At 36.9% G+C, this 14,680-nt stretch overlaps 3 protein-coding genes across 4 annotated transcripts; 2 read left to right on the forward strand and 1 right to left on the reverse strand.

Moving 5' to 3' along the window:
• The first annotated feature begins 816 nt into the window (after positions 1-816).
• Positions 817-7,195, forward strand: LOC103489268 (ubiquitin receptor RAD23d). 2 transcript variants are annotated; one of them, XM_051091081.1, is made up of 13 exons: positions 885-1,099; positions 2,548-2,709; positions 3,797-3,853; positions 4,505-4,581; positions 4,673-4,734; positions 4,789-4,843; positions 4,980-5,157; positions 5,379-5,531; positions 5,665-5,733; positions 5,819-5,866; positions 5,959-6,065; positions 6,151-6,229; positions 6,818-7,195. In XM_051091081.1, the coding sequence occupies exons 1-13, from the start codon at positions 1,034-1,036 to the stop codon at positions 6,941-6,943; spliced, it is 1,239 nt and encodes a 412-aa protein (XP_050947038.1). In that variant the 5' UTR covers positions 885-1,033; the 3' UTR covers positions 6,944-7,195. The 2 variants fall into 2 exon arrangements, with proteins under 2 accessions (XP_008446578.2, XP_050947038.1); XM_008448356.3 differs by having other exon boundaries at positions 817-1,099; positions 4,673-4,843.
• Positions 7,196-8,273: 1,078 nt separating this feature from the next.
• On the forward strand, positions 8,274-10,276 carry LOC103489269 (ACD11 homolog protein). Its single transcript, XM_008448357.3, has 4 exons — positions 8,274-8,870; positions 9,012-9,184; positions 9,631-9,776; positions 9,866-10,276. The coding sequence occupies exons 1-4, from the start codon at positions 8,676-8,678 to the stop codon at positions 9,970-9,972; spliced, it is 621 nt and encodes a 206-aa protein (XP_008446579.1). The 5' UTR covers positions 8,274-8,675; the 3' UTR covers positions 9,973-10,276.
• A 93-nt stretch (positions 10,277-10,369) lies between these two features.
• LOC103489270 (dihydrolipoyllysine-residue acetyltransferase component 4 of pyruvate dehydrogenase complex, chloroplastic) lies at positions 10,370-14,094 on the reverse strand. The gene is made up of 6 exons (XM_008448358.3): positions 12,955-14,094; positions 12,674-12,865; positions 12,484-12,571; positions 12,337-12,407; positions 12,155-12,238; positions 10,370-10,785 (listed from the first exon to the last, which is right to left on the reverse strand). The coding sequence occupies exons 1-6, from the start codon at positions 13,888-13,890 to the stop codon at positions 10,681-10,683; spliced, it is 1,476 nt and encodes a 491-aa protein (XP_008446580.1). The 5' UTR covers positions 13,891-14,094; the 3' UTR covers positions 10,370-10,680.
• Positions 14,095-14,680: the final 586 nt, after the last annotated feature.

Consider the following 14,680-nt stretch of genomic DNA (forward strand, 5'->3'; position numbering starts at 1 on the left):
CAAGATGTACAAAAACAACCAAATTTATAACTTTGTAATATTGTCATCGTAGTAGAATATTGTAAACTTCGATACATACTAAAAAAAATTAACGGTAGAGTGTCATCAAATCAAACGTGTTTCTTGAGGAGAAGTAGTGAACTAAGTTGTTATCCTACGTGAATTGAATTAGAATGTGAATCATCGTAAAGGGTTAATGGGTTAAATTTTATTTTCTAATTCAAATTTTATTAACATTTTTTCTAATATACGTATACACAATTATCATTTCAAATTATAGATAAGTTGTTAAAAGTAATTTTCATTAGAAGATCACTGATAAAGAAAACAACTAAACAAGTCGAAAGGAGAGCATTAGAGGTAAAATTTTCATCGGAGTTTTTGTTTGAAATTGACAAGTCAATAAGTGGAGTCATTGAAAACATTGGAAAGACACAGATAATTTATTATTTTAACTATTAAATTGTAGAAAAAAACTTAAAGTTTCTATTTTTTTTCCCTCGAGGGAGTTATTATAATCTATCCTACGTGGTTAGCTCTAAATACTCTCTCAAAACCAAAAAGGGAAAAGAAAGAAGTAAAATTGGCACTAAATTCATGGGATAAACATAATCCAACGAATCAAGCGGTGATATCATACTTCGGAATACGTACGCTTCGAAGTCGAAGGCCACGTCGGATACAGAATGCAAAAATCTACTCATTTTTCCAGCTATCATCATCTACCCATAACCACAAACTCTTCCACCACTCGCTCTCCCACGCGCTCTTTTGTCTCATAATCCCACCAAAATTATCAAAGAGCGTCTTCGTAGCGCGCCAAATAGCGCGTGGTCATAACTTTTAACCCTCTTATATAAAACCACGGAATTCTGATCCAATCCTTCTTGCTCTCTTTACTTGCGCTTTCGGTTACCGTCGTTCGAATCCTTTGCTCGTTCTAGGGTATTAGCATAATTCTCTCGATTCCGACGTCGGACCTGCTGCTGCTGTGGTCTTGCATCTTCGCGAAGGCAGCCATCAATTTCCGAAGATGAAGATTTTTGTTAAGACTCTCAAGGGCTCTCACTTCGAAATCGAAGTTCAGCCTGCAGATACGGTCAGTTTGCTCTCTTCATCGGTTTTAGTTTTATTTTTCGTTTTAAATCCTTCGCATTAAGACCTTGGCTCGGAATCGAGGCTCTCCAACTAGGTTTTGGATTTCGGTCTGTGGTAATTACTTCGAATTGAAGTGTAATTAGGGTTTATGTGATGGTTCTTGAATTGCTGTTTCTTGTGTGATCAAATTTGTATTGTTATTTGGAATTTGAATCTTGCTTATCATCGTCACTGCACTAATTCTAAAATGTTTAGTTTGTTTATTGTTTTTCTTTTCTTGGAAAATATTAAGTAGTTCTTGCTACTGGAGGTTTAGATTGTTATCGTTGTCGTCCTTAGCATTGAGTTGCGTAGTTAATGCAACACTTGGGTGGTATTAATTCAATTATACAACTCATTTCGCAACTGTTGTCAGGGGACTTGGACCAGAATTGATCTTGCTGCTTGTATTTTGTGAGTGATATATTAAATCCGAAGCAATAAGGAAGACAAAGAAGGCAGGGATAAAGTCTGATTGATTGAGTGAACGCAGGAGAGAACCTTTGAATGGATAAGAATTCTTTCGGTTCTAATTCAGATATTCAATAAAGGAAAGGAATGATAGTGCATCAATCCCCTACTAATCATAAGTGAACTAAAAACCTGAAATGTATTTAATGTTTTAAACAAGGAGCATCCTTGAGGAACTTTGAGAACACCAAGAAACTGAAATTTAATTACCCTTCTAGCCTATTCCTATAAGTCTAATTCGAGTATAAACATAACATTCGTGCAACTCTAAATAAATATGTTAGTACAGTAAGCTAGAAGTCTTTTACTGCTTTTTGTTGATCACATCAACACCGAAGCCCACCTATTTTTCTCTTGCTTCAAGCACAATTTCTTTTGTGATAATTAGTTTCTTGATACCTTATTTGTTTTTCTATATTTTTTTTTGGAAAGAAATATTTCATTATCTCTTCTTGGTTTTTCAGCGACTGGTCAGACTGTAGCGATGAAATTATGTGGCCCAGCAATAAAATATTATCTCTTTCGTAGTTTCCCTTTGAACTGATCCTTTAAGTAATTATGTGAGAAGTGATTCAATCCCATTATAGGATTTCAAAAAACTGTAGCCACTGCCTGCGAAGCACTTCACATTTGTGCCCAACTTTTCTCCTTTTTTGCATTCTCGTGGAACTACTTGCTATTTTTTGCAAATACTGTTTCACACATGTTCCTAAAGGGTAAAGACAACGTTCTTTTTTTCCTTGAAGCAAAGGCCTCCTCTATAATTAAGCATCTAACTATCTCTTGAACGAGCAATTGGCTTTGTAATTTGCGTCTTGTCAACCCACTGTCCTTCAACCTTCTCTCTTGGGCCTTGTGTTAAGCATCTAACTATATTTTTTGCAAATATTCCTTCTTCCTTTTTTATTATTACGGAAACTGATTTTTGTTGTTTATTAGGTTGCCGATGTGAAGAAAAACATAGAAACTGTTCAGGGTGCTGATGTTTACCCTGCTGCACAGCAGATGCTTATACATCAAGGGAAAGTCCTTAAAGATAGCTCAACACTGGAGGAAAATAAAGTTGCAGAAAATAGTTTTATTGTAATAATGTTAACAAAGGTAATGCAGTTAATTTATTTATTTTTAATAGGAAGGATTGTGTAAATAATAGTCATGGGAGATATAAGATTAATATTATTACCAAAGAAAATCTTGATTCCTTGTTTAAACAAAAAGAGAGATTTGATGTTACCTCACACCATAAAGTCATCGTGAATGCCAATACCAGTCAGGCTTCACATAACTGAACTATTTAAGGTTATATGCTAAAACGAAACAAGATTCTATAGTTCAGTCAACCATGTTGGAGACTGAATTGCACCTGGATAAGTGTTTTGGCTTGAGCCCTTTTGATTGTCGAGGTTGAACTATATGGCAAAAGGGTTAACATATCTCTTTGTGAGGATGCAACTTTGGTTGGTTGGATCAGTTTTGTAAGGACGATTCTGAAACATCCTTCTTATCTGGAACAGTTGCTGTTGCTTGCTGTTGTTGGAGGTGTTATTCCGCCCTCATCAGGACAAGGGCTGTATACTTTGGTGGTCTGGCTTTTGTACTACTTTATGAGGGATGTGGCTGGAGAGAAATAGGAGATGGTTTTCAATTGAGTGAAGAGGTCTTGGGAAGAAGTTAAGATTTAGGGCTTCTCTAGTTAGCCCCCCTGGTCAATGTAATCTTTCATTTTTTAAATGAATAAATCATTTTTATCAATTAATGCCAGTTTTTTATTTAAAAAATGATACAAGAAAAGAAGACCGATTGTTAGAAAACACTTGACTATTTGTGCTTTTAGTGTTATGACTGTTTACTGTTGGTTTGGGGAAATGTTTTGCAAATGCTCATATTACCACCTTGCCTTGAGTGGGAGGCTTATAATTGGTACTCTAGAGCTCATGCTGGAAAGTGTCAGCACTGACATGGAAGAGAGTGTTTTTGCCTGGATGTTACTAAGTTGCACAGCATTGTGCCTGTTGTGTCTGCACTTGAATTTGGAATGACAACAAAAAACTTGATATGCTTAGTCTTACTAGATCATATTGCGACTTTTACTTATTGGTTAAAGTGTAAACCCTTTTGTTTATTTCTCTTCACTATCTTTACGTTTTGTTTTGCTTCAAATGATTTTTCCCCCACTTTTTGTATACAGAATAAAAGTTCATCAGGTGGGACATCTTCTACCACACAAGCTGCGCCAGTATCAAAGGTAAGGAATAACAATTCCATGTTTACTGGCTAGTGGTAAAAATGGTCACTTAATTCACTTTTTATCTTGTTTTTATCTTCCCCTTTTTCTCCTTCTCTCTGTTTTCCACTGAGTTTGTTGGATGGTATTATCAAATTCTAGTTTGAGCTTCTCACTATTTAATTTTGGTTTGTATTTATTTTAGTTAGCTAATAATTATACCTGTTTCTGAAAGAGGTTGGCCATTTTCACACTATTGAGTGAAGTTATCAGTTACACTTATGTTAAAATTAAAAGATGTTTTTATTTATTATTATTAAAAAATGACTCTTATTTTTTTCTTAAAATAGTGGACAATAAAAATCTATCTTCGGGTTATATCTTATTGACAACGACAATATGATTTTTCAATACTGATTGCATAATGTTTTGTTTTGAAGAGATTGATGTACTATAACAGTTATGCTCGTGGTTATCTCCAAATAATCGCATTAAAAACATGCATGATGATGCTTGATGTTCTGTCGCCAATCTGTTGGAGTTAAAGCAGAGTTTTTCAATTTTGTTATTTATATTCCATAAGATATTGTTTTTTCTACTAATTCTCCTGTTTAAGAAAGGAAATAAAGATGAAAAAAATGGGAGATATATTTGATAATGACCTACTTGCAGGCACCACAGAGCACTGCCCCTGCGCCCGCTGCTACTCCAGTGTCAACTACTGAAGTTCCTTTACCAACTTCAGCACCGTGAGTTTAGATTTTACAGCTGACTTTCACTACATCTTTCCAGAATAACTGTTCTCGGAGCATTTATGATTCATTATGATCTTTGCTTCAGGCCTGCTAGTGTTACTGCTGCTTCTCCTCCCGCTCCCTCTCCTGCTCCTGCTCCTGCTCCTGCTCCTACTCCTACTCCTACTCCTACTCCTACTCCTACTCCTACTCCTACTCCTACTCCTACTCCTACTCCTACTCCGGCTGCAGCTCCAGCTCCTGCAACTACTGTTTTGTGAGAACTTCTGCCCTTCCCTTGATGCTTTTTCATATTCCATCTTCCATGATATAGGATCTCTCTCTCTCTCTCTGTTTCTCTCTCTTCAGAGTTGAAGTTTTCTAAATTTTCTCTATTACACTCTGAAACACAGGCCGGAAACAGATGTCTATAGCCAAGCAGCTTCTAACCTGGTTGCTGGTAGTAACTTGGAGGAGACTATCCAACAGATTCTTGACATGGGTGAAGGGGTTTGGGACAGGGACACTGTTGTTCGGGCGCTTCGTGCGGCTTACAACAATCCAGAAAGGGCTGTTGATTACCTTTATTCTGTAAGTTTATTAATATCTTCCAGTTCTCCTGTTATTCTTGACCCTTTATATTGTAGTTAGGTTTTTTTTTGAGGATTTCCTTCAGTCGGGGAATGGGCCTTGGCCTGTAATTTTACTTCCTATGGCTTGATGGCCCTGTGAAGGAATAAATGGGCAGACTTTTATCTCCAAGTTTAATTTGTTTAGGATCTATTGCCTGAACAAATTTTTCACATATATAGGGAATACCTGAACAAGTTGAAGCCCCACCTGCTCGAGTTCCTTCTACCGTGCAAGCAAGCAACCCTTCTGCTCAACCTGCACAACCAGCCCAACCTGCATCTGTGCCGTCATCAGCTGGCCCAAATGCTAATCCATTAGATCTCTTTCCTCAGGTAGGAAAAGATAATTTCAGCAACTTGATTGGCCTGTTGTAATATTACAAGTTTGCTAGGAAAAATGAAATTCTAGCAATTGTGGGTTTTTTCAAACTTGCAAATTAATGAACCTAAATCGTCTTTACTTCAGGGCTTGCCTAATATAGGTTCCGGAGCTGTTGGTTCCGGCAGTCTTGATTTTCTACGAAATAGTCCTCAGGTCTCTCTCTTTCCTAATTCTTCCAAACTGGCACGTTCATTTCTTGTGTCTCCGGCCTCTGAAAATCTGTTTTTGCCTGTCTCAGTTCCAAGCTTTGCGAGCAATGGTCCGAGCTAACCCTCAGATACTCCAGGTGCTTCATCTACTACTATTAGTACCTTTTTCTAAACGTGAGGTTCATTACTTCGATTTACACAATGTTCCTTTTCCTTAATTTTGTTTCAGCCTATGCTTCAAGAGTTGGGTAAACAAAATCCTCAGCTGATTAGGCTAATTCAAGATCATCAACCTGACTTCCTCCGCTTGATTAATGAGCCCCTCGAAGGAGAAGGGTGCGTCTTTTTTCTTTCTCTTCTTATTTTGAAACAAAGATAGGGAAGTTTTTGGATTAATGATAATATCTGAAAACTTGTTCAGGAATATACTTGGGCAGCTTGCTGAGGCCATGCCCCAGGCTATAACCGTAACCCCGGAGGAGCGTGAAGCCATTCAACGGGTTAGTTTACCTTCTCTTTGACTAGATGACGAGAACTGTTTTAGAGAGAATTCTATCTATATATATATAATATCCAATGACAAGCAAATTCTCTCAATTTGGCATCTTCTCCATTTCAAGTGTCTAATTGGTCTTCCAAGCTTTCAATTATGTGTTGTATAGGTCCTTGAACTTTCAATTTTATGTCTAATAAATTCTAAATGTTTTTAAGATTTTAAAAGTTCACCAATCTATAGAAATAATAAATTAAAATCTTTCTTTTTCAACCTTTAAATTTAAGTCTAATAGTAGGTTTGAATTTAAATAAGGTCTAATCAGAGCTTGAGTGACATCATGGAAAGTTAGACCCTCCTTAAAGTTTACAAGATAATAAGATACTCTCCTTAAAGTTTAAGAACCAAGTAGACAAACTTAAAAGCTTTGGAACTTATTCAACTAAAATGGATCCAGATAGACACGAACGTTTTAACATGTAATTTAACTTTAAAAGAAAGGCAATTGGATTCATCTGGTTTCATAATTGATCGTTTTGATTAACTTTATTGTTGATGTTTATTTTTTTTTGTCTTCGTTTTCCTTTCTTTTCAGCTTGAGGATATGGGTTTCGACCGAGGTCTAGTTGTGGAGGTTTTCTTTGCATGCAACAAAAATGAGGAAATGGCTGCGAACTACCTTTTAGATCATATCCACGAATTTGAGGGTGATCAGAACTAAGTCCCAATTTCTCCTGCCAATTTTAATAATCCCCAAAAAAAAACGAAGGAAAAAGAAAAAGGAAAAAAAAAGGGTATATGAAAAAGACAGCGAATCCAACATCATCATCTAAACAAAAAAGGAAAGAATCTGTATTTATCCGTCGTGCTTCCCTCTTAAATCTGTCTTTTTATCTTTTTTCGCCTTTGGCAACATTGTGAATTTGTGTTTGCTGTGAACATAGATGTGAAGATGCGTTTTATCCTTTTTTTTTTTTTTTTTTTTACATTTTAATTCCCAACTCAATACTCCCTTCTCTCATTCTCATCTCTACCTTTTATTTTATTCCCTTGTGTATTTTTCCCATTTCCACATTTTCTTTGTTTTTTTTCTTTTCGTTACCAAAAATGGGTTTGTTGGAGTCTATTATTTTGACAGCGATGTTCCCTTAGGCTAAAGGATCAAACCAGGCACGGTGATCATTCTAACTTATAAAAATAGGGATTTGTGTTCTTAAGGTGAAGTGGACGGTAAATACTACCGTTTCCTTCTTTTGTTAAAAAGTTGCAAAAATGTCATCACTAGATCTGATCCCAAGACATTATCTATCTTTTATTAATGACATTGGGAGTCATATGGATTTATCTCATCCCATGTTAGTACATAATTGTGGATATTCGTTTATATTAATTACATCCTTGATGTCTATCTCTTTTAAGAATGCAAGTGAAAAAAAGTCGATTGAAATTTATGTTCTGACTATTAATTTGGACACTCGTCTATAGTCCATTCACCTAGGAAGTTTCTCGAATCTTTCCAAAGAGACTTGTCAAAATTTCAATAAATTATCAATTTAGTTAGGCAAGAGTCCTATCAAAATTTCCATAAATTATCAATTTAGTTTATGAACTAAATATGTTTTTTATAATGTAATAACAAATTCAGCCAAGCTTTTTATTTATTTTTTCTTTATACAATTTTAGAATCTACTAGTTCCACCAAAAATAAAATTTAAATCATTATTTAATATGCTAATAAATTTTTAAAGTTTTTAAATTTGTGGAGAAATTACCGCACATTAGACAATTTAACTATTTTTTATTATTCGAATAAAATGGAGAATTCTAAATCTTTAACCAGTCGAACTTAATGCATCTCATTTTTAATAAGAAAGGATCACTGTAAGACACTTGTACAGAAATAATACCAATATATTAAAAATCAATAAAAAATAAAGTACATCATTTGTTTTAATTTAAATTACAGAGACATTTTTTTGTTTCAATAAATGGAATATATTTGTTTGATTTAAAAAACACAATTTTTTTTTTTTGAGAAAAGAAAATAAAAACAAGGAGAATGATAGGTAGATTTATTATTTCGATTTTTTCTAACAAGGTTTCCAACTAATATGACGCGAAATTAGTGACCACACCGCCATGAACCATACACCACTTTCTCTCTCTTCTCTCTCTCCTCTTCGAAATTTCAAAATTCTGTTGGACTAACCGCATCCGTAGCAAACTTCCCAACTTCCCAAACCCACAAAATAAGAAATAAAAGGAAACACTCATTCAAATCCCCCTGTTTCCATGCCAGATTCTTCACATAGGGAAAGTTGAAATTCTTTCCATTTCTTGCAAATTCCCAACAGGGTTCCCATTACTTTCTTTGAAATCTCCAATGATTCTGTGAAAAAACTTTCATGTATAATGGTGGTGGATGTGGCTTTGGATTTTGAGGGCCCATAAAAATGGATAATGGTTCTACACCCCTTACTGCCATAGCCGAGTCCTTCGAAGGGCTTGCCAAATTTGTAAATTCTTTGAAGGATTCTTCTCAAGAACTCCGATTGGATACGCTCTGTGAAGCTTGTTCCCTTGTCTCTGTTCTTTTCAGTTCTCTCGGCCTCGCCTTCAAATTCGCAGAGTTAGAGTACGTCTCCAAGGTTATATTCCTCTAAATTCCTCCTCTTCTATTTTGTTTCTTTATCAGATTGCAAATAGAATGAAATTTGAATGATGAATGATATTTGGAATTCAAATGGAATCACCCCGTTTTTATGGGTTTTTTCTTTTTATGCTTTCAGGTGCGTGATCTTGTTGAAGCTTCCAAGAAATATAAGACATTGCATACGATACTTGATGCTGATATTGCAAATGACACGGTCAAAACGCCCGGAAGCCATTCTCGCAATCTGCGTCGAGTTCGGCAAGGATTGGACCTTATTAGAGCTCTGTTTGAACAGTTCATGTCCACTGAGTAAGTTCTGTAAACTTTTTGCAATGAAGATGGAGGAATTAATGTTCATTTCTCTTTTTGTCAATGTTTCTCAGAAGATCATGTTTCATCGCCAAATGAAAAAACGACCAAGTGATGGGTTGTTTCACCATTTTTACAGAAAAATTGCTTTCGTAGTTACGGTCCGATCTTTGGATCATCTTTTCCCCGTTCTCCATCTACAGAAGAACTTATATGAATGATTAAATGCTTCTTAATTTGATCCATGAATTCGAAACCTAGTTCATATAGGCAGGCATCAGGGGTCAAACTCTCCTTCCATACCCATAATGTAATATAATATTGTTTAAGAAAAGGAAAAAAAAAGAAACCTCTTATTCGTCAGCAGATACTTATATCAATTTTGAACTTTTTATTTGAAAATTGAAAAGGGGTAAACTTACAAAGCTTCTCGCTTGTGTCTTCAGTGAGTATTCGTTAAGGGAAGCTGCCTCAACAGCTTATACTCAAGTTTGCGCGCCCTACCATAGCTGGGCAGTGAGAACAGCAGTTTCTGCTGGAATGTATACTCTTCCAACAAGGGAGCAGCTTTTGCTAAAGCTTAACGAGACTAGTATGCTCTTTTCATTGACTCTTCCTAATATTAGCGCTAAATATGTTGTATGCACAAGTAAATTTACAGCACCTTTTTCGCCATTGCAGATCAGTCGGCAGAGAAGAAAATGAGAAGGTATATCAATGCTTCGGGCCCGGTTATAGAATATATTGACAAGCTTTACATTTCTAGGAAGATCAGCTTGGACTGGTGACTTTTGACCTCCTGTAGACAATTGATTCTTCACTAATCCTATCTAAGCAAAGCACTTCATCTCTGACGGAGTTGGTATCAAAAGAAAGTTGAAGGATATGATTTCAACATAAACTATTTTCCTTTGTAATACACATTTTGTTTAGTGTTATTGTCTGTATATAATATTTGAACTTATAATATGTCGGATCGGAGTATCGGATAGATCATGGTAAAAGGTCACAGTACCTTTGAATTTGAGTATAAAGCAAAAGGGGGAAATAGTAGAATATGGATAAGTTGAAGGATATGGTTTTCAACGTAAACTATTGTCTGGCACAACTTTAAAGGTTAGAGGTTGTATAAGAAACTGTTCCTTAGGGTGAATTTACGAACGCCAAATATCTTTGTCAAATGGATAAAACAAAACTTCTCCATCCATTGAGTTTCTACCAATTACATTTCCCTTACGCAACAACAATTTAGAAAAAGTAAATCAACTCATTATTGCTCTTCAAACCTTTTAGAAATAGAAAATAAATAAGAAGTATATATCAAAATAAAGTATCAATAGGACCTGATGCACAAAAGGGATTCCTCTAGGACTCTATTTAACTTAAACTTCCATCATTCCGTGGCCAAAAAAAAAACAAAAACAAAAGAACTTTGCTTTTTCCTTCCTCCTGCAGTCAAGTTTTAATTGATCTTGAAACATGCAAATAAAGACTTTCTACAAGGTCAGGCTTTCTGGATTCTCAACTATCTTTGCGAAGGTCTGAAGGAAGGCAGCCAAGTCAGCACCATAAACTATTCGGTGATCAGCAGTCACATTGACCTGCAAAATGCAGAATTTGCCGGTAAGACGACTATACAGTAGAAAGGTTTTCTGCCAACGTCCACTAGACTAGAAGCTTTGCACACCACACCAGAATACAAGAAAATAATTACAGAATGATTAAGAAGAATTGCTCTACAAAAAACTACTACCATAAAGTACACATAAATTTTACCAACCCTCTGTGAAGTCTGAATTGTGGAGAAGTGGAACATCGTTATGTACGCACGTACTTTTAGCTATCTCTAATAATATTCAGAGTGGAAGTCCGTGGTTACACGAAACTAGGCAAAGTGTGCTGTATGCCAAATAGGGTCCTCAGTTTCGCCAACCAAGTAAAATCAGTATTCAGTGGCTTCAAGACTAACAAACCGAACTGAAGCTATTATATAATCAGAAAAATAGGACTGAGCACCGAAGACCTTCCATTTGGTTGGCCACTTTTAAAGGAAAGAAGCATTGCTGAAAATCCTAAATGGTTAAGGCAATAGATATCCAATGGTTTTCGGCCAAAAGGACCAAAATCAATTTTCACAAGTGTAAAAGTGCTCTTTCTTGGGAAGACTTCTGGAAAGGTTGAGTGGCTTTCTCCGCCCATTTTTACATATTTTACTCTCTCGTGGATAAGAAACTTTTATTAGCCAATGTTGTATTCTCTCTTTTTGATGGAACCATACCATCAGAAGAAATTTTAATGATAGATAGAGCTACGTGACTCCTCCTTGGGCACTATAGTGATGACCCCTGGGACAGGGTGCAAGGACAAATCTGACATCTTCTCTACCAAACCCTCTGAATGGTGATCCCATAAAGGCTTTTCCTTTTATCCCTCTCTGGCTTCTCTTGCAAATGCATTTGGAATACAGAGCCCCCGTAAAAATGGCTTTCTAGGGATCTTATACTTGGTGGAGCCAACACCCAAGAAAAAGTCCAAACCAGAAATTCTAACATTGTTTTTCTCCAAGTTAGGACAGATACTAGACAGTAAAAAGATAAAGATCAAAATCAGATCTCATTTCTATCAACCAAACGCATGTCATTTTCAAGCAAATAAAACTAGTTCCTGTGAAAATTTAAACACAGGCCTGTCTGTTTCCATGCTTTCCATTCATCTCCTGAACTATTGTTAACATTTTTTCGGAAAGCTTAACCTAAGAATCCCCATAAAGTAGATAACTTGGAATATACTGAGAATCCTTGTATTGATCATGATCCATGAATACAGTTCAATATAGTTTAGATGTCTTATTGGTTTAACCAATTCCTCTTAAGATGGGACTGTACAGTAACTAACCTTAACTCTTAAGTTCAACATTCATAATAAACATAGTTAAGAATGGAACAAAATGTTTGAAGAAACAGAACTTACCAACATTTTACTTTTCACGCTGAAAAAGCCATCAGCATCAGTGACAACAGTAGGCTTTGATGCTCCAACGGCCATGATAGCTCCCTGAAGTAATGTGGAATAATCAACACAAAACGCAAAGAAACAAAGGGACCAGAAAAATCCATTCCCTATGTATAAGTAGCCTAACTCTGATTACTCACCTGGCCAGGAGGAAGTATAGCATCGAACCTGTCCACTCCAAACATTCCCAGATTGGAAAGAGTAAAAGTTCCTACAGGCAGTACAATTCAATTTCACTCTGCCCCATGGCTTAAGTAAACTCAAACACAGACAGGAAGTGTTGGTACCTGAATTGTATTCATGGGGCTGAAGCTGCTTGGATCTAGCTTTCTCAACCAATTCTTTCCATTTTTGAGACAGCAGGTAGAGGTCCAACTGCAGTGAACAAAAAATGAATAAGAAGATACCCAAAAGAGCAGTATCTATAACACGCCTCAGTACATCCAACGATATTAATCCGTAAAGTAATCAACTTGCCTTGTCTGCATCCTGAAGAACAGGTGTTATCAACCCACCGTTGATAGCCACGGCTACTGCAATATTAATGTTGCTATTATACGTAAAACTCTTCCCGTCTTTACAGCTTGCATTTACAACTGGATGCTGAGCGAGGGCCATTGCGGCAGCCTTGGCTAAGAGGGCAGTCATTGTGACGCCCTTTGGTTTCACCTGAAATCGTTGTAATTGCCCAACTAAATGGTCAACAACTTCCAAACGGATGGAAAAATCCAACTAAATTATGCAAATATTTCACGTACCTTCTCATAGAGCGCATCCAGAGCATCAGTGGACACCGGATAACCAACTCTGAATGTAGGAACAGAGAGACTCTCCACCATATTCTTAGACACCGCCGCCTGCATTGTCGTGAAGGGCACAACCGTCGAGCCTGGAACTGGAGGAGGCAAGTTGGAAGGAGCTGCAGAAGCTTTCGATGGAACAGCGGCAGCCACTGAAGCAGCCTCAGAAGCCACGGGTGAAGCTACATTGCGTACAGCAGACTTCGAAGGGGCAATTCCAGCGGCAGCCTCCACATCCGCGGGAGTAATTCGACCGAATGGACCAGTACCAGTTACCGATCCAATGTCCACCTTATGCTGTTTGGCTAGCTTCTTCGCCTGAGGAGTAGCCACAATCTTCTTGGGTCCATCCGACGGAGGCGATGGCTGAGATATTGCCGGAGCAGGACTCGAAGAGGGAGGGGGAGGAGAGGGAGAAACAGCAGCCGCGGGAGCTGCAGGAGCCGAAGTGGAATTAGACGCAGCTTTAGCCTTAGCCTCAGCGACTTCCTCTTCAGTCTCAGCCAATAAACCAATCGGAGCTCCAACAGGAGCAGTTTCACCTTCTCCAACAACAATAGCAGCGAGAATTCCGTCATAGAAAGTCTCAACATCCATGTCGGCCTTATCAGACTCCACAACGACAACGCTCTCGCCTTTGGATAGAACGTCCCCTTCGGATTTGACCCACGAAACGATCTTTCCCTCGGTCATGGTGGAGCTAAGTGCAGGCATGAAAATCTCCCGGATCTTGGATTGAACGACGGGGATCCTCCGACGAGAATTAGCAGGAAATGAGGTGTGGGAACGAGAAGAGGTCCATGGGAGGCGAGAAGAGACTGAAGAAGAGAAGGAAAATGGAATGGAGGTGGTGTTGCTGGAGAGAGCAGCTCGAGAAAGGAAAGGGGAGGCCATTGGAGAAATGGAGAAGATCTGTTAGAGAAGTGTGTGTGGAGATTTGGAAGAGAAGTATAAGAGAAAAAGGGCGGAGAGGACGAGGCGTTCGTTGGGAGATTTGAGCTACCTCAACTGTGTTTCCATCGCCTACGTTTGGCTCACTCAAAGCTCTCCTTTCCCCTATTTTTCCTTCTTTTCTTTTCTTTTTTTTTTTTTTTTTTTTTTTTTTTTTTTGGTCTCATTCGATTTATTTAACAATTTTATGCCTATTGGCAAATAGCAAAATTCCTCAATATTAGATTTTTAAAATTTTGAACAACCTAGGTATAATTTTGGAAGTTCTAAAATCTATTTGCCACTTTTAAAATTTTATTCTTTATGTTGTTCTGATTATATATTGTTAAAAAATTTGAAAATTAAATTTCCACTCGCATAAAATTCAATATTAAAGTTTTGTTATTTTTCAAAAAAGAAAAGAAAGAAAAGTTTGGATTAGAAGAAACTTTTGATGGAAGAGAGATTCATTTCAATTGATTGTTAACTTTTGATGGAACTAGATTATATCACTTCCGGGCTTTGACTCGGCCACGTTTCATTTCAATTGATTTTTGGTCCACGAACTCCTCCTATTTGGGCCTATAAACTTTTGATGGATTTGGGCTTTGTATTTAATTCTCTCAAGTTAACATATCGTTTGATTTTAAAAAATGTGGAGGAGGAAAACATATACAATTATGACCGCCCTAGTTTTTTTTTTTTTTTTTTTTTCTCAAATACAGATGTGGTTTTTATAGATTTATTTTATTTA

This window comes from Cucumis melo, chromosome 10, assembly GCF_025177605.1.
Source record: "Cucumis melo cultivar AY chromosome 10, USDA_Cmelo_AY_1.0, whole genome shotgun sequence".
Classification (NCBI taxonomy): Eukaryota; Viridiplantae; Streptophyta; class Magnoliopsida; order Cucurbitales; family Cucurbitaceae; genus Cucumis; species Cucumis melo.